At 36.6% G+C, this 24,690-nt stretch overlaps 1 protein-coding gene across 5 annotated transcripts in view; it reads right to left on the reverse strand.

The window, feature by feature from the left end:
- BLTP1 (bridge-like lipid transfer protein family member 1) overlaps positions 1–24,690 on the reverse strand; it is a 244,407-nt gene that overhangs the window by 113,601 nt on the left and 106,116 nt on the right. For all 5 annotated transcript variants that reach the window (XM_058293107.2, XM_058293097.2, XM_058293100.2 and 2 more), the window contains 6 exons: positions 22,690–22,887; positions 21,795–22,006; positions 19,263–19,414; positions 18,653–18,803; positions 17,900–18,052; positions 17,288–17,528 (listed from right to left, as the gene is read on the reverse strand). In XM_058293107.2, coding sequence (XP_058149090.1) covers positions 17,288–17,528; positions 17,900–18,052; positions 18,653–18,803; positions 19,263–19,414; positions 21,795–22,006; positions 22,690–22,887 — 1,107 coding nt within the window. The remainder of the gene's footprint in view (positions 1–17,287; positions 17,529–17,899; positions 18,053–18,652; positions 18,804–19,262; positions 19,415–21,794; positions 22,007–22,689; positions 22,888–24,690) is intronic.

Below are 24,690 nucleotides of genomic sequence, written 5' to 3' on the forward strand. Positions count from 1 at the left end.
GGTTGAATTGGACCTCACATATATATATATTTTTAATGTAATATTATTACAAAGTCAATAAAAAAATAAAAAATAAAAAAAAAGATGAATAATAAATAAAATCCAGTCTATTCCTCATAACATTCATTTATTAAATATAATTACTAAGTTTTTAAAAAAAGAAATAAAAACAAAAGTTGAGCTGAGTAAAGGACTATATATCAGTGTTCTGAAAGTTCTAATTTTAAGACTGAAGACCTTTCCCATGATACATTTAATAATTTTTCAAAATATCAAAAAAGGAGTTTTCATTCAGTATTAGCAGTCATGATAATAATAAAATTTAACTATTGGCAAAGAAAGTATCCATTTACATTTTATGAAATGCACATCCACTTGTCCACGTTCTGGTACAGTCATATTGTTGACAGAATGGTAGGCTGAGTACAGGCCCCCAAATATGACACAAGATCTGATCACAAAGGCACTGGGTAAAAAGGTAGAGATCCCTTTAAAAGATTGTGGTAGACATATATGGAAGTTAAACAACACACTCCTAAAAAATCAATGGGTCAAGGAGGAAATTGCAAAGGAAATCAGTAACTACCTCAAAATGAATGAGAATGAGAACACAGCATACAAAAACTTATGGGATGCAGGTAAAGCAAAGATGAGAGGGAAAACTGCTTAACCTCATTCTTGGATGACAACATCACCCTAATACCCAAGCCACACAAAGATGCCACAAGAAAGGAAAACTACAGACCAATCTCTCTAAAGAAGAACCTAGATAATAAAATTCTCAACAAAATACCTGCAAATTGTATTCAAAAACACATCACACGAATTGTACACCATGACCAAGTGGTTTTGATTCCTGGTATGCAAGGATGTTTCAACATAAGAAAATGAATCAATATAATATACCATATTAACAGATCAAAAGAACAAAATCACATGATCATCTCCATTGATGAAGAAAAATCATTTGACAAAATACAGCATCCTTTTCTGATAAAAACACTTCAAAAGAGGAATAGAAGGAAACGTACTCAACATGATAAAGGATATAAATGAAAAACCCACAGCTAACATCATATTCAATTCTGAAATGCTAAAAGCTTTCCCTCTAAGAGTTGGAACAAGACAAGGATGCCCACTGTCACCACTCTTATTTAACTTTGTGTTAGAAGTACTTGCTCAAGCATTTAGGCAAGAAAAAGATATAAAAGGAATCCAAATTGGAAAAGGAGAAGTAAAACTTTCACTATTTGCAGGTGACATGAATCCATACATAGGAAGCCCTGAGAAATCTACAACAAAGCTTCTAGAACTTATAAATGAGTTCAGTGAAGTGGCAGGATATAAGATCAATGCACAAAAATCAGTAGCATTTCTGTACACCAATAATGAGTGATCTGAGAAGGAAATCAAGAAAAAAATTCCATTTACACAAGAAATTAAAAGAATCAAATACATGGGAATAAATGAAAGATATAAAGGCTTTGTATGCAGAAAACTACACAACATTGCGCGAAACAGGAATGGTGCCGCACACACGGAGAGCTGACGCAAAAAGATGATGCAGCGAAAAGAAACACAGAATCCCGTGCCCTGACGACAACAGAAGCGGACAAAGACGACGCAGCAAATAGACACAGAGAACAGACAACCGGGGTTGCGGGGGAGGGAAGAGAAATAAATAAATAAATAAATCTTAAAAAAAAAAAAAGAGTGAAAAGGCAGCCTACTCAAAGGGATAAAATATTTGGTAACTATCTTTCCAACGGGGCCTAATATCCAGCATATATAAAGAAATACTATATCTCGAAAATAAAAAGACAACCCATTTGGAGCAAGTGATTTGAATAGACACTTCTCCAAAGAAATGAAAATGGCTAAAAAACACATGAAAACATGCTCAACATCACTAGCTATTAGGGAAATACAAATCAAACCTACAATAAGATACCTTTTTACAACCATTGGACAGGCAGCTATTAAAAAAGCAGAAGGGGACAACCAGCAAGATAGAGACAGAGTAAGGAGCTCCTAGAGTCAGCTCCTGCTACAGGGTGGTTAGGAAACACCCAGAGTTCTCTGGAGTAAGCTGAAGCACCTGTTTGGGGTATCCAGGGGACCAGAAGAGCTCCTGCCACACCCCTGAAGGAATGGAAGGAGGAGACTGCCCATTTGCAGAGAAGACTCATAAGTAGAGAGCTCCACGCCACGGAGGCTTGCCCATCCTCCATAGGAAGCGCAAGCCGCCTCAGGAGCTGTTCCATGGCTGGAATCTAAAGCTCCACTTTCCAGAAACAGGAAACAGAGGAGGAAGAAACGGTTAGGTACCAACTTCAGCTACTGATGAGTGAATTCAATGGGCTTAAGTATAATTCTGAGAACAGCTAAAGGTTGAGCCTATCCAAGTCAGAAAGAGGCAGGTAGCCGCCATCTTAACTCCACGCCTGGCATGAGAAGAAGCGGGGTGCACTGAAAATCCCAGTGCTGCTAGGGACTGGCTTCTTTCCATCCGGATCAGATATCCTAAGGCCCAGCCCCACCACTGGGAGGGAGGAAGCTGGGGGAACCTGCACCAGCCTCTCTGGGAAATTACCAGCCAAGAAGAAATAAAAATGGCTAAAAAGCACTTGAAATAGACACTTCTCATTGTCCTGCTTTGGCAGCACAAGCTGCCCCAGGAGATATTCTGTGGCTAGAATTGGAAGCTCCATTTCCCAAAAATGTAAGGAGGAGACAGTGGGCCACTGATTTTGGCTGTTGATTGGTGGGCCTGGTGGGCTGAAGTGTAACCCTAGGAACAGCTAGGATGTGAATCTGTCCATGTAGAAAAGAGGCTGGGGGCTGCCATTTTGATTAGAATATTCACAGATAAAAAGAAACAGAATTTCTAACCAAGGGACCAGATTTTCAGGAAATGCTAAAGGGTGTGCTAGAGACTGAAAAGAAAAGATAGAAGAGAAAGGCCTGGAAGAGAGTTTAGAAATGAAGATTATATCAATAAAAGTAATCAAAAATGTCAAAAGAGTGGGGAAAATAAAATATGACAGATAAAATTCAAATGGGAATAAACTTAACCAATGATGTAAAGCACTTATATTCAGAAAACTGCAACTCAATGTTAAAAGAAATAAAAAAAGGCCTAAATAACTGGAAGAACATTCCATGCTCATGGATTGGAAGACTAAATATCATAAAGAAATCAAGTCTACTCAAATTCATATACAGATTCAATGCAATCCTGTTAAAAATTCCACTAGCTTTTTTTTTTTATTGTAAACATGATTATCAAATTTATTTGAAAGGGTAAGGGGTCCTGAATAGCTAGAAACATCTTAAAAAGGAAGAGAATGCTCATCTCCAGATTAAATTATATTACCAAGCTATAGTGTTAAAAACAGCATGCTATTGGCATAAAGACAGATACACAGACCAATGGAACCAAACTGATGGTTCAGAAATAGACCTTTACATATATGATAAGTGATTTTTGACTAGCTTGTCAAACCCACACAGCTCTGGCAGAACAGTCCATTCAACAAAAGGTGCTTAAAGAACTGGATATCCACTGCTAAAAGAAGGAAAGAAGACCCCTATCTCACACCTTATCTAAAAATTAACTCAGAATGGATCAAAAATTTAAATATAAAAGAACCATAAAGCTCTGGAAGAAATTGTCGGAAAATATCTTCAAGACCTCGTGGTAGGTAGTAGATTCTTAAAGGAGATAAGAGGAGGAGTGAAACAGACTACTGTTGTTTAATGTTTGTGGAAGTTTTAACTAGTTTCAATGTCAAAGTGTGGAGATGTATAGAGTAGATGGTAACAAATAGTGAGAAACAGTTAGTTTATAAATGGGGATGTGGCTGAAAATGGTAGTCTAGGGATGTAAATGCCAGTTGACAGAATGCTAGAGAATAATCTAGGAACTGAATAGCACAGAAAACCAAAGATGGATGAGAATTTTGGTTGATGGTACATATGCAAGATTGTCCTTTGTGAGCTGGAGCAAAGGTACATCACTACTGCAGGGTGGTGGGAATGTGGAGAAGCATGGAAAAATAAAACTGTAGTGACCTATGAACTGTGGTTAGCAGTAATAATGTAATATGTTTGCAACTATGCCAAAGAAGTACTGTATTGATAATGGGGCAATATGGGGAATGGACATGGTAACAATCAGATGATATTATTTTTTCTGTAACAAATGTTCCACCACAGTGTAGTGTGTTGATAGATGGATTTTGTTTGGGAATTCTGCACATATGCATGATTGTTTTACAAGTTTACAACTTATGCCACAAAAAATACATTTAAAAAATAATAATAGGGTGGGTTGGAGAAAAATATACCAACTGTAATATAAGGACTATAATTAGTAGATAGATTTTGACAATATTCTTTCATAATCTGTAACAAATGTCTCACAACAATTCAAGGTGTTAGTGAAGGATTGATGAATGGGATCCCTGTATGTTATGCATATTTGCTTTGGCAAGTCCACAATTTTGACTGTATACTTATTGTTTATATATGTTCATATATAAATGATATAAAGATAATAATAATAATAGGGTGGGTTGGGGGAAAATACTTTGGTTAGTAGTAATATTTTGGCAATGCTCTTTAACCATTAGTTTAAAATGTTTAACAACAATGCAAGGTATTGGTGGTAGGGTGTTATGAGAGTCCTGTATGATGCTATGTATGTTTGTTTTTAAGTTCACAACTATTACTATATACTTATTGTTTATGTATGTTTATGTGTGAGTGATATACTTCAATGAATTTTTTTAAAAATAAAAAAAAGCAGAGGATTACAAGTGTTGGAGAAGATGTGGAGGAAAGGGAATGCTTATCCATTGCTGGTGGGAATATAGAATGGTGTAGCCATTGGGTATAACGGTTTGCTGTTTCCTCAGGAAGCTAACTATAGAACTGCCATATGATCCAGCAATCCCACTGCTAAGTAGATATCCAGAAGAACTGAAAATACAGCCATGAACAGAGACATACACACCAATGTTCATAGCGTCATTATACATCACTGCCAAAAGTTGGAAGCAATGAAAGTGCCCATCAACAGATGCATGAATAAGCAAATTGTGGTATACACATACAGTGGAATAGTACTCGGATGAAAGAAGGAATACAGTATTAACACATGGGGTAACATGGATGAACCTTGAAGACCTTATGTTGAGTGAAGTCAGTCAGGCATTGAAGGACAAATACTATATGACCTCACTGATATGAATTACGCAAATTGAGCAGACTCACAGAGCTAGACTCTGGAAGAGTTGTTTACAGGAGACAGAAAGGGAGTAGAGGGTTGTGAGCCAATGCCCATAAGGGCAAAATCTATGATAATGTGAAGGGTATAGTTGGGTAGTGGAAGAGTGTGACAGTCGTGCAGTGATGCTATTGAGTTGGGCATGGCTGGTCTGTGAGGAGGATAGGTTAGAGGGGTTGGACTATCCATGGAACTATAGGGAGAGTTGGGGAAGGAGCAGGTGAACTCTTGGGATGTGCAGGTCTGTGGTTAAAAGTACAACGTTGGAAATGTTCTTTTGGCAAATATGGCAGGGGACAATTATTGGTGTAGGGTGTTGGATGTAGGGGATGCATAAAGGACAGAGTGAACCTGGGGCAGGCTTCTATGGAATATATAAATGTTCATCTTGTCATAGTGTGTTATATTAGTGGGTGGAGACCCACACAATGAACAAGAAAATATTAAACTCCTAGCCTGGGGAGTTGTGCTATGTTCTCAAATAGAGGGGAAAGAGTCTCTCAAGAACATAGGCAGTGCCTAATAAAATAAAACAGACCAATATGTCAAGCCCTCAATATTATTGCAAGTAATTATGAATCTTATTCTTCAAAAAGTGAAAACTTAGTTGTTACTATAGAATAGATGGAACATAGGGCATTTTTAGGGAATTGTTCTGCATGCTCTCACAATAGATATGGGCCATTTTAAATTTCATGAACATTTATCAAAGTGTATGGTCCAAAATGTAAATCATAACGTAAACCATTGACCATGGTTAGTAGCAATGCTTCAATATTTGTACAATAATTGTAACAAATATTACATTCCCACATAAAATGTTATTAATAGGGGAGAGGGGAAAAGGGGGAGTTCATTGGGTATATATGGGAATCCCCTAGTTTCTCTATGTGACTCTATGTAATAACAACAAAAAAAGACACTGGGGGAGCATGAGGAAGAAAATATCTCTGTACATAAAAGACAACAGACCTTACAGTGATGAAAGATATAATGTCTAAAAGAATTTTATCTAAAAATTTTTAAAATAAATGTATAATTTTATGTTATTTTAAAAACTATCATTGTTATTTCATTTTCTTATTATTTTTATTTGGTTATATTCTCGGCTTCATCTTTGGAGAGGTTTTGGATTACAGAAGGGTCACACTGGTGGTGGCAGGGGAGGACCACTGTTGTGGGATATTGGTGATAGGAGGATGCATGGGAAAAGGCTCATTTGGGGAATGCCTCTAAGGCATATGAATGTGTTCAAGTGTTCATGGGGCATTGTTACAGTGGGTGGAGAGCCACACAATAACTAAAAGAAAACAGAATTCCCATGTGGGGAGTTCTGCTATATTCTCTAAAGGGGCAGAAGAATCCCGCGAATATAGGGTGGTACCTAGTGAAGGTGAACGGACCATTGTGCTGGGCCCTAGATATTGATGACTGTACTTATGAACCTTTTCTTTGAAATTGAAATTTAGCCTAGTATTATATGTTACCTAAGAGTTATCTCCTGAGGCCTTCTTTGTTGCTCAAATGTGGCCTCTCTCTAAGGTAAACATAGCAAACGAACGCACTACCTTCTCACTGGTGTGGAACGTGACTTTTGGGGATTATTAGGAAGTGCCAACCAGGAAGAACCTTGACCATAAAGGGGAAATGGTAAATATGAATGAGTTCTTCTGGCTAAGAGATTTCAAAGCTAGTCGGGAAGTCATTCCAGAGGTTATGTTTATGCAGGATCTCATTGACTGCCACAGTAAATATTGTCTCAAACAGCGAGACTCCTGAGAGCTCTAAAGACATCCAGACACTATAGGCAGTGTAGACAACTCAGGAGTTTGGGGCCTTGCCAGTAGGCCTTACCTTGGAATTTATGTTCCCCAGTGTGATAGAGTTGGACTCATTTGTGGTTTCCCTACACATGGCTCTTCCACCCCTTCTATCTGAACCTATAGTTAGTACTAGAGTTGATAGGTGTATGTCCAAGAGACTTAAATCTTTGGTCCGTCCATGTGCCAGTTGGGCTCTAATTCTCAGCAGAGTTGCAATACCTACTCTCTAGTTCACTGGACTCACCCGGGGCAACCAACAAGGTCATGATGATGGACAATGCCCATCCCAAGGAACAGAGAGAGTATGCTAATGCAAGGAAGATAGTCCCATCCATCTGGTCCGTGGGATCTAAGACCCCTCTCAACTAGAGGCAGAGTGGCCATCACCATCCCAAAATCCTCAAGATTGGAGAATGAAAAATGGACTAAATATACTTACTATTATTCTACTATAGAATGTTTGTTATTCTAACAATGGAAGAACTTTTATCAGTGATGTGGAGGCAGTGACCACCGGAAGTTCTGAGGGGAGGAGAGGGAAAAATAGGTGTAATATGGAGGCATTTTCAGGCATTGGAATTGTCCTACATGACACTACAATGACAGATACATTCTATTATATATTTTGTCATAACTTATAAAATTGCATGGGACAGGTGTAAGCTATAATGTAAACTTTAATTCATGGTTAGTGGCAATGCTTCAATGTGTTCATCAATTGCCAAGGGGTGGGAACTCAACACCCTACTGATGTGGCCCAATCAAAGTCCTAATCATAACTTAATCATGCTCAGGTACAGACCAGTTTACAAACATAATTCAATATCTATTTTTGGAATTCACAACTATATCAAACTGCTACAGGGATATTAAATAGTAAAAAGATAGACAATAGTATGATATGACAACAGAAAGTCAAAGATGAAAATGAAGAAATAAATGCCTTTACAGTAATATTATTGAATGTTAATGGATTGAATTCCCCAATCAAAAGACATAGACTGACAGAATGGACAAAAAAATATGAGCCATCTATATATTGTCTACAAGAGACTCACCTCAGATGTAGTAAGGACACAAACAAGTTAAAAGTGGAAGGTTGGAAAAGGATATTCTATGCAAAGAGTAACCAAAAAAGAGCTGGAGTAGTGATACTAATATCAGACAAAACAGATTTTAAATGCAAAACTGTCATAAGGAATGAAGAAGGTCATTATATATTAATAAAAGGGGTAATTCAGCAAGAAAAAATAACTATGCACCTAACCTCAGTGCTCCAAGATACATGAGGCACACACTGGTAAATCTAAAGTGAGAAATAGATGTCTCTACAATAATAGTTGGGGACTTCAATATACTACTCTCAGCATTCGAAAGAACATTTGGACAGAAGAAAAAGAGAACCTGAATAATATGATAAATGAACTAGACTTAACACACATCTACAGAGGAATGAACCCCAAATCAACAGGATATACAATTTTTTCATGTCCTCATGAATCCTCCAAGATAGACCATGTACTGATTCACAAGACAAATCTCAATAAATTTAAAAAGACTGAAATTATACAAAACACTTTCTCTGATCATAACAGAATGAAGCTGGAAATCAATAATGGATGGAAAAAGGGAAAATTCAAAAATATATGGAGATTAAACAACACACTATTAAATAATCAGTGGATCAAAGAAGAAATTGCAAGAGAATTTAGCAAATACCTTGGAATGAATGAAATTAAGAACACAAAATATCAAAACATGTGGATACCATAAAGGCAATGCTGAGAGGGAAATATATAGCATTCAATAGTTACATTAAAAAAAGAAGAAAAAGGCCAAATTCAGAATCTAATAGCACACCTGGAGGAACTAGAAAAACAACAGCAAACAAATCAAAAACCAAGCAGAAGGAAAGAAATAATAAAAAGTACAGAGCAGAAATAAATGAAATTGAGAACAAAAACAACAGAATCACAAAACCAAAAATTGGTTCTTTGAGAAGAAAAATGAAATTGACAAACCTTAGCTAGACTGACAAAGAAAGAAAGATAGAAGACACAAATAAGATTAGAAATAAAAGGGGGGACATTACCACTGACACTCAAGAATAAGAGAGATCATAAGAGGATACTATGAACTGTATGCCAAAAAACTAGAAAATGTAGACCAGACAGATAAATTCCTAGAAAAGCACAAACCACCTACACTGACCTTAAATGAAATAGAAGATCTCAACAAACCAATTACAAGTGAAGAGATTGAAAAGTCATCAAAAACCTCCCAAAGATGAAGCCTAGGACCAGGTGGCTTCACAGGTGAATTCTATCAATCATTCAAAGACTACCTAATACCGATCTTGCTCAAGCTCTTCTAAAAAACTGACCAGGAGAGAATACTACCAAAATCATTCTATGAAGCCAACATTACCCTAATATCAAAACCAGATAAAGATACTACCAAAAAAAAGAAAATTACAAAACAATACCTCTAATGAATATAGATGCAAAATCCTCAACAAAATACTTGCAAACAGAATCCAAAAGCACATTAAAAGAATTATATACCATGATCAAGTGGGTTTTACCCAAGTATGCAAGGGTGTTCAACACAAGAAAATGAATTAGTATAATAAACCACATAAACAAGTTAAAATGAAAAATCACATGATCCTCTTGATTGATGCAGAAAGAGGTATTTTATAAAATACAGCATTCTTTTTGATAAAAACACTCCAAAAGATAGGAATAGAAGGAAGCTTTTTCAATACAGTAAAGTGCATATATGAAAAACCTACAGCTAGCATCATACTCAATGGTGAAAGACTGAAAGCTTTCCTGCTGAGATCAGAAACAAGACAAGGATGCCCAATGTCACCATTATTATTCAATATTATGCTAGAAGTTCTAGCTGTAGCAATTAGACTAGACAAAAAAAAGGCACCCAAATAGGAAAGGAAGAAGTAAACCTTTCACTGTTTGCTGATGATACGATCCTATATCTAAAAAATCCTGAAAAATCTTTTAACAAAGCTACCAGAATAATAAACCAGTTCAGCAAAGTGGTGAAATACAAGATCAATATACAAAAGTTGATAGCATTTTTATACACTACAGATGTGCAATCTGAGGAAGCCATCAGAAAAAAAAATTCTATTTATAGTAGCAAATAATCAAATATTTAGTAAAAAACTTAACCAAGGACATTGTAGCAGTCTGATATTGTTTATGAATTCCAAAAATAGGTATTGGATCATGTTTGTGAACCGATCTGTTCCTCTGAGCATATTAGAATGGACTGGATTGAGAGGTTTCACTTTTACTTGATTAAGTAATGATTAAGGCTTTCATTGGGCCATGTCAGTAGGACGCTGAGTCCCTACCCCCTTGGTGGGCAGAGACTCAGAGAAAACAACAAGGCAGAAGGAGAAAGAGTTTTGTTCCTGGAACCTGGGAAATAAATACACAGAAAAGCAGATATGTGAAGAAAGAAAAAAGGCTCCTTTAGACATGCAGAGGCCCAAGGTAGAGACATGAGTCATTTGCCTGATAGTTTACAACTGGCCTTGTGGAAAAAGCAGAGCACCTGAACTCAGAGAGAAGCCCTGGGAGACGAGATTTATCCCAGCCTACAACTAATATTGGAAGGACCATGGAGCCTTAAGATGAAGAAGCCTGAACCCTTGCAGATGGCAGTCATCTTGCTCCAACATGTGGCAAAACACTTTGGTGAGGGAAGTAACTTACATTTTATGGCCTGGTAACTGTAAGTATCTATCCCAAATACTCTTTATAAAAGGCAACAGATTTCTGGTATTTTGCATCAGCCCCTCTTTGACTGACTAATACAGACATAAAGGACCTGCATTCAAAAAACGATAAAACATTGCTAAAAGAAACCAAAGAAGACTTAAATAAATGGAAGGATATTCTATGTTCATGGATTGGAAGATTAAATATCGTTACGATGCAATTCTACCCAAACCGATTTACAGATTCAATGTAATCCTAATAAAAATCCCAAGAGCCTTTTTTGCAGAAATCAAAAAGTCAATAATCAAATGTATTTGGAAGGACAAGGGGCCCCAAATTCTTGCCTTGAAGGCATATTACCTTAGCTACAGTGGTAAACACAGAACAGTACTGGCATACAGTCAGACAGACTGACCAAGAGAACTGAATTGAGAACTCAGAAATCAACCCTCACACCTAGAATCAAGTGATTTTTTACAAGGTTGCTAAGCCCACCTGGCTGGGCCAGAACAGTCTATTCAATAAATGGTGCTGGGAGAACTGGATAGCCATATACAAAGAAAGAAAGAGGAACTCTGTCTCACACCTTATACAAAAATTAACTGAAAATGGATCAAGGACCTAAATATAAAAGAAAAACCATAAAACCCCTAGAAAATGTAGTAAAACATCTTCAAGATCTTGTAGTAGGCGGTGTTTCTTAAACCTTACACCCAAAGCACGAACAACAAAAGAAAAAATAGATAAGTGGGACTTCCACAAAATTCAACACTTTTGTACCTCAAAGGACTTTGTCAAAAGAATGAAAAGGCAGCCAACCAACCAATGGGAGGAAATATTTGGCAATCACATTTCCAATAAGGGCTTAATATCCATGATATATAAGGAAATCATACAACTCAACAATAAAAAGACAAATTATCTGATTTAAAAGGGGGCAAAATACATGAAAAGACACTTGTCCAAGGAAGAAATACAAATGGTGAAGAAATAGATGAAAAATACCCAACATGACAAGCAATGAAGGAAATGCAAATCAAGACTACAATGAGTTATTATTTCATACCTATTAGATTGACCACTATTAAAAAGTTGGAAAACTGTGTATGTTGGAGAGGATGTGGAGAGATAGGAACACTTATTCACTTTTGTTGGGAATGTAGAATGGTACAGCCACTGTGGAGGACTGTTTGATAGTTCCTAAGAAAGCGGAGTAGACTTGCCACAGGGCCCGGCAACACCATTGCTAAATGTATACCCAGAAGATCTGAGAGCAGTGACATGAATTGACATCGCACACCAATGTTCATAGCAGCGTTGTTCATGATAGCCAAGGCTGGAAACAACCTAGGTGTCCATCAACTGATGAATGGATAAGCAAATTGTGGAGTATACATACAATGGAAAACTATGCAGTGGTAGAAGAAACGAAATCGTGAAACAACATGGGTGAACCTGGAGGACTTTATACTGAGTCAAGCAAGCCAAAAGGACAAACACTGTATAACAGCAATATTTTGAACTGTATTATATGAAATATAAATATATTATGTGGAATATGGAAAAGCTAAATTATTTAATTAGGACCGGTTTTCTTTGAAACTGAACAAATGTAGGCTAATACTACAAAATGTTATTATCAGACAAATAAAACACATTATATTAAGTGAAGGAGACCAGAGAGTACTACATATTGTATGATTCCAGTTATAAAAAAGTAAACATGAGTCAATTTATAAAGATAAATATAGATTAGTGGTTATGTAGAGCTGAGGAAGGAATACTAAGGGATGTGGAGTTTTTCTTTTCAGGAGTAATGAAATTGTTCTAAAATTTTTGACATGATGAATGTACAACATTGTGATTATACTAAAAGCCACTGATTATATACTTTGGATTGATTATATGATATTTCAATATAATTCAGTAAAACTGCATAATAAGTAAATGTGCAAGAATAGTCAGAAACAGCAGCTTTACATATAAAGCAGGGAAAATGGAGAATAAGAGGTGAGGAATTTTCTTGTTTGTCTGGGTTTTAAAAATTACTATTATTGTTATGGAAATAGTGAAAATACTCTAATAAACACCAGAGTGATTAATGCATGATTATATGTTAACCAAAACCCATTTATTGTACACTTTCAATGAATGGTATGCTTTATTAATTTGTATCAATAAAATTGATTTGTTTAAAAAAAAAAATGGGCAAGAGATTTGAATGGATACTTTTCCAAAGACGAAATTCAAATGGCTAAAAAGCACATTAAAAGATGTTCAACATCACTAGCCTTTAGGAAATGCAAATCAAAGCTACAATGAGGGGAAGCGGATGTAGCTCAACTGGTAGAGCATCCACCTACCATAAGGGAGGGTCCAGGGTTCGAGACCCAGGGCCTCCTGACCTGTGGGGTGAGCTGGCCCACGCACAGAACTGCCACGCACAAGGAGTGCTGTACCATGCAGGGGTGCCCCCGCATGGGGCTGCCCCATGCGCAAGGAGTGTGCCCTGCAAGGAGAGCCACGCCACACGAAAAAAGCACAGCCTGCCCAGGAGTGGCGCCACACATACGGAGAGCTGAGGCAGCAAGATGATGCAACAAAAAGAGGCGCAGTTTTCCGATGCCACCAAGAGTGCAAGCAGACACAGAAGAACACACAGCAAATGGACACAGAGAGCAGACAACGGGCAGGGGGGGAGAGAAAATAAATAAAAATAAATCTTAAAAAAAAAAATCAACTACAATGAGATATCATCTTACGTATATTAGAATGGGTGCTATTAAAAAAACAGAAAACTACAAGTGTTGGAGAGGCTTTGGAGGAAAGGGAACCCTCTCCCACTGCTGATGGGAATGTAGAATGGCACAGCCATTGTGGAGAACAGTTTGGTGGTTCCTCAGGAAGCTAACTATAGAACTGCCATATGATCCAGCAATCCCGCTACTAGGTATATATCCAGAAGAACTGAAAGCAGGGGCACAAACAGATATAAGCACATCAGTCTTCATAGCGGCATTATTCACTATTGACAAAAGACGGAAGCAACCTCAGTGTCCATCAACAGATGAATAGATGAGCAAAAGGTGGTATATACATACAATGGAATATTACTCAGCTGTAAGAATGAAGCATTGGTACACGCAACAACATGGATGAATCTTGAAGACCTTATGCTGAGAGAAGCCAGTTACTGAAGAATAAATACTGCATGACCTCACTGATATAAGCATATTAAGAAGACTCACAGAGGTACCAGGAGACAGGTTACAAGGAGACAGAGAGGGAGTAGAGAGTGGTGAGCTGATGCTAAAACTAGGCAGAACCTTAGATAAAGTGGAAAGGTGTGATATGGCATTGAATAGGAGTGATGGTAGTATAGGGATGAGAGTGGGGTGGACAGTGCTGGACTGTGAGTGTGAACAGGTTTGGAAGGTAGACTGGACTATCCATGGAACTGAGGGGAGGGCTGAAGGAAAGAACAGATGAACTCTAAGGAGGTGAGGTCTGTGGTTGAAAATTCAAGTGTGGGAATTTTCATTTGGCAAATATGGCAGGGGAAGGTCACTGGTGCAGGGTGCCGGTGTTTGGGAAAGGGTACATCTGGAGTATGCTTCTATGGTATATGAATGTGTTCACTTTGTCATAGAGTGTTATCTCATTGGATGGAGACTCACACAATAAACAACAAAATATTAAACTCCCGTCCTTGGGAGTCTAGTTATATTGTCAAATAGAGAGGCAAGAATGTCTTAGGTGCACAGGCAGTGTATAATAAAAGAAAACAGACCAATATATCAAACCCTCAATATTACTGCATGTAATGATGAACCTTACTATTGTAAAATAAAACTCAGTAGTTACCATAGGTTATGAGGGAAGGAGGAGGAAAGAATAGGTAGAACAAAGAGCATTTTTAGGGCATTGGAAAAGTTCTGCATGACTTCGCAATGATGGATACAGGCCATTATACATTTTGTAAAAACCTATAGAATTATACAGTGCAAAGTGTAAACCCTAATGTAAACTACTGACAATGGTTAGAGGCAATGCTTCAATATTTGTTCATGAATTGTAAAATATGTGCCATACTCACGTAAAATGTTATTGATAGGGGAAAATGTTACAGGGGGAGGAGGTGGGGTTTATGGTAATCTCCTATATTTTCCATGTGGCTTTCTGTAACCTACAACTTTTCTGGAAATAAAATTTAAAAAAAGACACTGGGGGCACATAACAGAAGAAATTGTAAGCATACAAAAAAAGATAACAGATCTAACAGTGATGAACGGCACATGCAATAATTTTTCTTTAGCTTTATTTTTAAGGAGGTTTTAGATTGCAAAAAAAGTTACAACTATGGCAGGGCAGGATCACTGGTACAGGGAGTTGGTGGCAGTGGGGATTTGTGGGTAATGATGTACCTGAGCATGCCTCTATGGACTGTGAATGTGTTCTAGTGGTTAGGTGTTATCTCAGTGAGTGGAGACCCACACAATAACCAACAAAATATTAAATCTCCAACCTGGGAGTCCTGCTACATTCCCTAACAGAGTGGTAAGAATCTCTAGGGTATACAGGCAGTGCCAAATAAAAGCAGACAGACCAATACACCAAGCTCTTGATATAAATGCTTGTACTTATGAACCTTATTTTTGTAAAATTGAAATTTAACCTAATAATATTCATTGCCTAAGAGTTGTCTCCTGAAAACCTCCTTGTTATTCAAATGTGTCCTTGCTCTAAGCCAAACTCAGCATAAAAACTACCTCCCTCCCTCCCCCCATCCCCTATGGGACATGTCTCCCAGGGATGAGCCTCCTTGGCATCAAGAGATTATTCCCAAGCACCAACTAGCAATGCATTTGGAAAAAGACCTTGATCAAAAGGGGGAAATATTTTAAAAAAGAGTTTTTATGGCTAAGTGATTTCAGAGTGATTTGGAGGGTCACTTCAGAGGTTACACTTATGCACATCTCAGAAGGATCTCACTGACTGCCACAGTAAACAGTGCCTCAAGCTGGGGGGCCCCCAAGGGCTCTAGAGACAACTAAACACTATAGGCAAGACACACAACCTCATAGAATCAGCACCCCATCAGTGGGCCTTACCTTGGAATATATGTTAACCTATTTCCCCAATGTAACAGAGTTAGACTGATTTATAAACTTCCCTACACATAATTCTTCTACCCCCTTTTATTTGAACATATAATTCACATTATACCCATTAAATATATGTCCCAGAGACTTAAATCTTTAGTCTGTTCACATGCCAATTGAGCCCTGAATCTCAACAGAGTTGCGGTAAAGACCTACTCTCCAGTTCATTGTCACAGGACAACTAACAAAATGATGACGATGGAAACCTCCATTCTAAAAGACAAAGAGTATCTACAACTGCAAGCAAAACAAATCCTTCCATCGGTCCCATAAGATCTAAGCCCCTCTCAATCTGAATCAGAGTGGGCACAATCCCAAAGTCATCAAGATTGAGGAATGAACAAATACAAGGGGGGAATGCAACCATGGGTCTAAGAAGACTTATTATTATTGTAGTAATGGAAAAGCCTATAACACTGATATTAATATAAAGCCAGTGGTTACCAGAGGTTCTGAGGGGAAGGGGAGGGAAGAATAGATGGAACATGGGGCATTTTGGGGGCACCAGTACTGTTCTGCATTATTGCAATGACAAATATAGGCCATGATACATTTTTTTCAAAACCTATGAATTTCTACTGTGCAAAATGTAAACCATAATCTAAACTATAGACCATGATTAGTACAAATGCTTCAATATTTGTTCTCTGTTATAACAAATATACCACAATAAGATGTTAGTAACAGAGGAAAAATATCAGAGGGGGAGGAGGTGGTAGAGGTAGGATATATGGAGTCCCCTAAATGTTTTCTGTAACTTGTCTAAAATTGCTTTAAAAGATAAAGTTTAAAAAGATTGTGTTATAAAGAGGATAATAAACAGAAAAATAGAGAAATGAATTGGAAAAGTAGATAATACATTTAACTCAGAACATTGTAGTTATGCAAAAATGCCTGTTTGTACTGATAAATCAGGAGAAAAAAATCTATCGTTAATTTATTTAGCCTAATAAAAAAATCACATTTCTATAAGCAAGCCATGCCATTTTCAAATTTGAGACACAAATTATTAAAATGATCAAAAGCACTATGTTACAAAGTGTATAATATAATATTCTAGCTAAAATATTTGATTATGAAAACTTAATAAACAGCTTGTAAGTATTGAGAAAATAAAAGGGTCTTAATATCTTTTCAACAGGTGGATTAGCATTATGAATAGAAGCTGTACATATCTAAACAAAAAATATATTAATTGTGAGGAGAAAGAAAACATCCTCATTGTGAGGGGTGAGAACACCCAAGATAGGTTTACAAAATTACCTGCATCAAATTCAAATTCTGCTCCATCAGCACTGGTATCACTTTGAAGACCACCCCCATTGTCTAGCCCAAGTCCATCTTCATGTTCATGGTCCATGGCTGTTTGCGGTTTCAGGGGCTGAGCTGGTCTATGTAAGCTAACTCCTTTAAAGGTTGGTGTCACCACAATAAACTTCATCCATTGCCTTGCCAGTGCAACTAAACCTTTCTTTAAAGTTACCAAAGCAGGAAGTCCATCACTCTGTAACAACAATGATATGGTCTGAAATAACCGCAAAGTAATAACAAGTTACCATTTAAGTGCTTTCCATGCATTTTTTTCATTTAAACCTTGTAATTATCATTTTAGAGATGAGGAAAGTAAATATTAGATGTTAAGTAATTTGTTCAAGTTTATACAAGAGAGCCAGCCAGAATTCAAAATACAACAAAAAGAAACACAGATTCCTGTGCCGCTGACAACAAAAGAAGTGGACAAAGAAGAATACGCAGCAAATAGACACTGAGAACAGATTACTGGGGCGGGGGGGGGGGAAGGAAGGGGAGAGAAATAAAAAAAAAAAAGATTACCATATGAAAAAAAGAAGCTAAGGTAAGGTTTCAGTAACTCACCATGGTAGCATCATCTATAATAGAGTAATTTGCCTGGTGCAGGTAATGGTGTAGTATGTTGCAGAGTAAACATGAAGGATTTTCTTGGAGAAAGCGGGCAAGTTTTGTAAGTCTGTTGTATTTACTTCTTAAGGGAAAATGCACACTTTTATTCTGAAACAAAGCAAAAATAACAGATTCAGAATGGTCTATACCAATGATCCTTCAAATCAAGATATATATTGGATTGGGAAAAGTGGACATGGTGGACGATGGGTATGGGGAAGGGTAGGAAGAGATGAGAGGTGGGGGCGTATTTGGGACGTGGAGCTGCCCTGGATGGCGCCTCGGGGGTGATCACCGGACATCGTGGATCCTCACAGGGCCCACTGGATGGAATGGAGGAGAGTATGGGCCATGATGTGGACCATTGTCTATGAGGTGCAGAGGTGCCCAAAGATGTACTTACCAAATCCAATGGATGTGTCATGATGATGGGAACGAGTGTTGTTGGGGGGGGAGAGGGGGGGTGGGGGGGTGGGGTTGAATGGGAACTCACATATATATTTTTAATGTAATATTATTACAAAGTCAATAAAAAAAAATAAATGTCAATACTATCTTGCAATTAAAGTTGATGTTTAAAAGAAAAAAAAAAAAAGATATATAGTAATTAAGAATTTTCAGGCTGGATGTTTTCCAACAATGATTAACATCAGGGATCAAATTCAATACTAAAGTTTGCACATTACATCATTTTGCTGAAAAGCATACCTCTAATGCTTCTGTCATTATGCATCCCATAACAGCACAAATTCTCAAGGTTCCCTCAGTGTCTAATTTGTTTAAGGATGACTTGAGTTGATCAATAGGAACAAGCCATGCACCAACTGCAGGAGTTGCAGTGCTCAAAAGGTTCAGCTGCCTTTTAAAAAAAAAATTATAAAAACAAATGTCAAGACTTGTATTTCAAACAATCTCCCATACCTGCTTTACTTGGTAGCTTATTCTGTTCAAGTACAACTACCTTTTTTTTTTTTTCCATTTTGACCACCTAATTATGAAAATATAACGGGGAAACTCAAAGCATGGGCAAAAGAAAGGAAAAGTACAAAAGGCTGCCAAAAGTGAAAAAGAGTAAACCAGAGTCCAAGGAAGGGTGACACGTAAAATTAAAACTGAAACACTAGGGATGAAAAAGTTGAAAACAAACAAGCTGAGAATAACAGCTACAGAAAGTATGACGTGGGAGAGATGGAAAAAGATATAACCCTATAACTAGATATATTCAGAAAAAATAATTTAAAAATATATGAAACAGAACTATATACTATTTGAAAGAGAAAAGAAACATCAAGGGACAGTATATTTTAAAGATTTTTACCTAGAAAACGCATGTGTAGGAGATCTCACATTTGTGGGTGCTGCAAAACTAAACCAAATTTCTTTGATGGTCAACTTCATGCTACATGAATCTGGAGGTGGAGGCATTAGAGGTAGATCTTTTTTCAAATCATCAGATTCAACTCCTTCATCCTATACAACATAAAATGCCAAGAATTTACTCATGTATAGCCCATGACACATCACTGAATATGATACTCTAGGGAAAACAAGCTTTAGGAAAGGGGAAGACAGAGAAGTGAAACAGCAAAGAAAGGTTGGTAACAGGTCATGAAGGGCCTTCTATGATAATGTTAAAGAATTTGATCTTTACCTTTTAACATGAATAAACTTATTTTATAATATCTTCATTAATAATGTTGAAGATGGACTAGAAGGTTGAGAATCTGAAGTCTCAAAAATAAAATTAACAGAGGATGACATGATGAGGTATGGTACTGGATGAGGGAATAGAGACAAAGAGATAGGTCAGAAATAGAAATGACAGGAATTACCAGCTAGTTATCAGGAATGTGGGAAGAGAAGAACTAATTTGGAGATACTACTAGCTTAAGTGGAGAGTGTAGCTACTGGCTCAGAAGGAAAATGTAAGAGGAGCCACAGGTCTAAGCAAAGTAATAATAAATGTAATTTTAGACTGGCAAAATGTGGGTGCTGATGGCACATCCAAATGATGTTATCTAAAAGACTACCAGAAAGACAGTTCTGGAGCTCAGGTGAAGAGTTGTGCTAAAGGCCTGTGGGGAAGAGATGTGTTATCAAATTATGGAACTAGCCTAGGAAATGACAGAGGAGGAACTGAGAGCAGAACCTGGGGAGAATACCCATATTTAAAAGAAATAAACTGTATAAGTAAATGGACTAAGGGAAGTTGGAAAACCCAGAGAAAATAACCTTAGAGAATTCAGAGTGGACCTTCAGCAAGCAGAGTAGGATCACAGAGACACTGGAAGATGTCTGAGAGGCTGTCAAAGAATAGCTAGGAACTTTCCAGTAATAACTATTATATTCCTCAAAGCCCCAAAACACTTTCAGATATTCCATAAGGAAACTGATTAAACACTTAAAGTACACATCAATTCAAAATAAATATTTTTAAAGAAATCCCCAGGAACTGGGATACAGGGCAAATAATACATTAGTGAATACTGGATACCTATGACACCTCTCTTAGTTAAAAGGTGGTTTTTTTGGAGATGTTTTTCTTTCTACTTTAATAGATTTAATTTTCAAAATGACCAAAAGAAATGTTTGTGAAATGGAAAATACTAGGTTGTATATATGTTACCAGAATAAAACAAATATACACAGAACTTTACAACACAAAGAATGAACCCTAATATAAACTATGGACTATAGTTACTAGAATAATTATAAGAAAATTGTTTCTTCAATTGGAACAAGGGTACCATGCTAATGAAAATGTTATTAATAGTGACAACTGGTTGGGGTAAATGGGTAGAGGTATATGAGAACTCAGTACTTTCTGTCATATTTTTCTGTAAACTACAACTGCTCTCTTTTTTTTTTTTAAGTAGATGTATGGATGTGTGTTTAAGAACATTTACTAAGTTCTTACTATGTGCCAGGCACTGAATAAAGTATTGGTTCCTGCAATCTTCACAACTCTCGAAGTCATTATCATTACCACACTCCTGTGAAGTAACTCATGTGAGAAACTTAGGAGAAGGTAAGTAACTTGCCCAAGGTCACCAATCAGTTAATGGTACATATCTTCTACAATGTGGAATTTTGGATATTTTTGTTGCTGCTATTACTATACTCATCAGCATGGATTTCCACCATATTAAAAACAATTAAATGAAGTTCAGATAAGGTATTCTTCAGCATTCTAGCTGAAAGAAACAGATACTGCCAAAAATATTTAGTGCTTACATGAAATACTATCAATAAGAATTTTTCCTTTTGAGGTACCAGAGGCCAGGGATTACACCTGGGACCTTGTATGTGGGAAGCTAGTGCTGAGACATATCGGCTCACCTGAGTTGGTTTTTTTCATTTGTTTTGCTTGTTTGTTTTCATTTTTTCTAGGAGGCACCAGAACTGAACCCAGGACCTCCCATGTGGGAAGCAGGTGCCCAACTGCTTGAGGCATATCTGCTCCCAGAATTACTTTTAAAAAATGAGTTCTGCTAAAGATTTTTCAAATGACATAAAAACAAAGTCTATTTTTCTTAAATTCTTTTAATTCATTAACCCAATATGTATTTATTAGGTACCTAATATAAGTAAGATATTATGCTAGATACTATGACCTTAGATAAACTATATCTATGATATGGGGCCTACATTTCAGAAATTATACTTCAGTAGCAGCATAATTTCCAAAATGCTCTGACTAGCATTTAAGCAGATATCACAAATTCAAAATAGGGAAAGACAAGTAAATATACTCCAGAAACTCATTTTGAATTGTGTATGCTTCTGAATTGTGTATGTTTTCTGAGTTATTTTTCTAAAGCATAATTATTATTATTAGAAATTCACCAACTTGTTCATCTGAAACAGAATTGCCATTTAAGTCTGAGGAAGGACTTGTTCGGTCACAAGGAAGATTATCATCAGAGACATCAGTATTGTAGCCACTGCCGGTTGGAGAGTCAGAAGAATTATTGGATGTCAGTACTCCACCCCTTTCTGTGACATTAGCTTTATCCATAACTCCAAAAGAATTATATAAAACAGCACCAGACTGTCTTCCTCCTATAAAAATGAAGGAATTTATTTACTGAAAATAATGATGTCTCAGTGATGTACTCTTCAATAGCTGCATAAAATCTCATAAAGATAATTTTTTTCTTTCTTCTCATCAAGATTTTTTTGTTACCTATTAAAATAATGTAAGACTTCATATGAGGTAAGAAATTGGAGGCATATGCAACTATACTTACATATGACTAAACCTAAAGTTCTTATACACTATTCAACCTATTTTTAAAAATTACTCAGTAACTTAAAAGAAAAGAGGATATAATTATAAGTCAACTTTCCCACTGAAAAGAGATTTATAGTGTTTTCATCCTATATGGCAAAGTTCTACTAATCAAGGTTCCAATTTCTAAAGATACAAACTTTTTAAAGATCTGGGAGATTATATTTTATTTAAGAATTTTAAAAAATTTTTTCTGAATTACAAATTATTTTGTTCAGGTATTGAAGTTTGGTATGTTTGGATACCCTGACTGGTTGTGAATCAAAAATGGATGGAAAGTCTACTTATGCAAGAAGGATAAGGGTACCAAACCCTGGTAAATAATCCCAGATACTATGCTTTCTGTTTGAAAACGATTCAGGTTACTGAAATTTTTGTTCGAAACATTTCAGCAATGTGGGGCAAATTTATACCTTACTTAAGTAGTAATTAACAACAATAATAAAAAGGTTACCTTTTATGGTTAGATTCTCAAGTCCACATTCAAACATAATCCAACCCCATTTTTCTTGGCTGGGACCTATTCGAGTTACATCAGGAACAGCTTGCTGATCAGTTTCATCTATGAAAGTAAACTCATCCAACTCTTCAAGAGTAAATAAAACTTTGGACTTCTCAAAAGGAATAGCAGTGATGGCACAAGTCCCAATGTCTATTATCAAAAGAGAACAAAATGACTGTTTTTAAAGACAAATGTTCATTTTTAAAAATTAAGCATTTGGCACAGTGGTTGTTCTTAAAAAGAGTTTAGTATTCTGTAAAAAAAGACAGAAAAATAAAATTAAATGGACAAATGAATCACATTCTAAACCAATGCAGCCTGCTGTCTTACTACTTCAAAAGTAGCTAAAGTTTCTTAAAGTGATGAAACAAAAGGAAGAATAGAAGGCCTCAAAATTAAGAAATAATTGCTCAAAGATATGAGTTATTTTGGAAAGATGAATTGAGTACTCAAAAAATTTAAATTACAAGCTCCTGAATAATTTATCTTCGTGATAAAACTAGTTTTAAATATTTTCTCATCATTTTACAAAGTACAAAAAAGATTGTGAAAATTAAACCTTTTACTAACACTGCTGCATGCTAAAATATCTTATACAACTAGAATTCATCATAAAAATCATCATGATTCCATTGCTTATAGATGCAATAAGGAAACTAACATCTTGATTGCCTGGGAAAGGTTTTTATTTTATCTTATTTTATAGAAAAGGAAAAAGAACACAAAAGTTCCAGGTCATTTTATAACCCAGAGGTAACCTTTGTTTATATTTGAAGTAATTTTCCTTTTAACCCTTTAGAGATCATTTTGAAAAGCCTGCTTTGAATCCCACTTTCCATTTAACAGCAAACCATGATAATCCCCTCGGGTCATTAAAAGTCCTTCAAAAATTATTTTAATAACTATATAATATACCATGATGTGGAAATATCATACTTCACTTGCATTTATGATTAGAAAGTCTTCCCTGATCAGAGGGTACATATTCACCAATATTTTCCTGTAATTTTTAAAATCTCTTTATATTTAAGACTTTAATCTCATGAGCTCTTTCTGATGCATGGTATAAGGTTAGGGCTTCAGTGGTTAGGGCATCCGTCTACCACACAGGAGGTCCGCGTTTCAAACCCCGGGCCTCCTTGACCCATGTGCAGCTGGCCCATGTGCAATGCTGATGCACGCAAAGAGTGCCGTGCCACACAGGGGTGTCCCCACGTAGGGGAGCCCCACACGCAAGGAGTGCGCCTGGTGAGGAGAGCTGCCCAGCGTGAAAGAAGTGCAGCCTGCCCAGGAATGGTGCCGCACACGCGGAGAGCTAACACAACAAGATGACGCAACAAAAAGAAACACAGATTCCCATGCCGCTAACAACAACAGAAGCAGACAAAAGAAGAACACGCAGCAAATAGACACAGAGAACAGACAACTGGGGAAGGGGGAGAAGGGGAGAGAAATAAATAAATAAATAAATAAATAAACAAAAATAAGGTTAGGGCTTAACTTGAATTTTATTTAAATTTCTCGAAAAGGTAATACTGTCATATAGATCAAAGTTCCAAAAAGTATGAAAGAATATACAATGAAAAGCCACTAGCCCCATACCCAGCCACCCAGCAGCCCTCTCAATAGGTAACAAATATCATTAGATTATTGGGAAGCCTTTCATAGATAATGATATGTATTAAAACAAAGACATTATATTTTTTCTTTCTGCATTTTTATTGAAACAAAATCTAACTTGGAATTTCAATGGCAGTTTTATATGTCTTTCAAAATTATTAAAATGTATTGCTTCTTTTTTTTTTTTTAAGATTTATTTAATTCTCCCCCCTCTCCCCCGGTTGTCTGTTCTCTGTGTCTATTTGCTGCATCTTGTTTCTTTGTCCGCTTCTGTTGTCTCGTCAGCAGCATGGGAAGTGTGGGCGGCGCCATTCCTGGGCAGGCCGCACTTTC

This window comes from Dasypus novemcinctus, chromosome 1 (genome assembly GCF_030445035.2).
Source record: "Dasypus novemcinctus isolate mDasNov1 chromosome 1, mDasNov1.1.hap2, whole genome shotgun sequence".
NCBI classification, from domain to species: domain Eukaryota; kingdom Metazoa; phylum Chordata; class Mammalia; order Cingulata; family Dasypodidae; genus Dasypus; species Dasypus novemcinctus.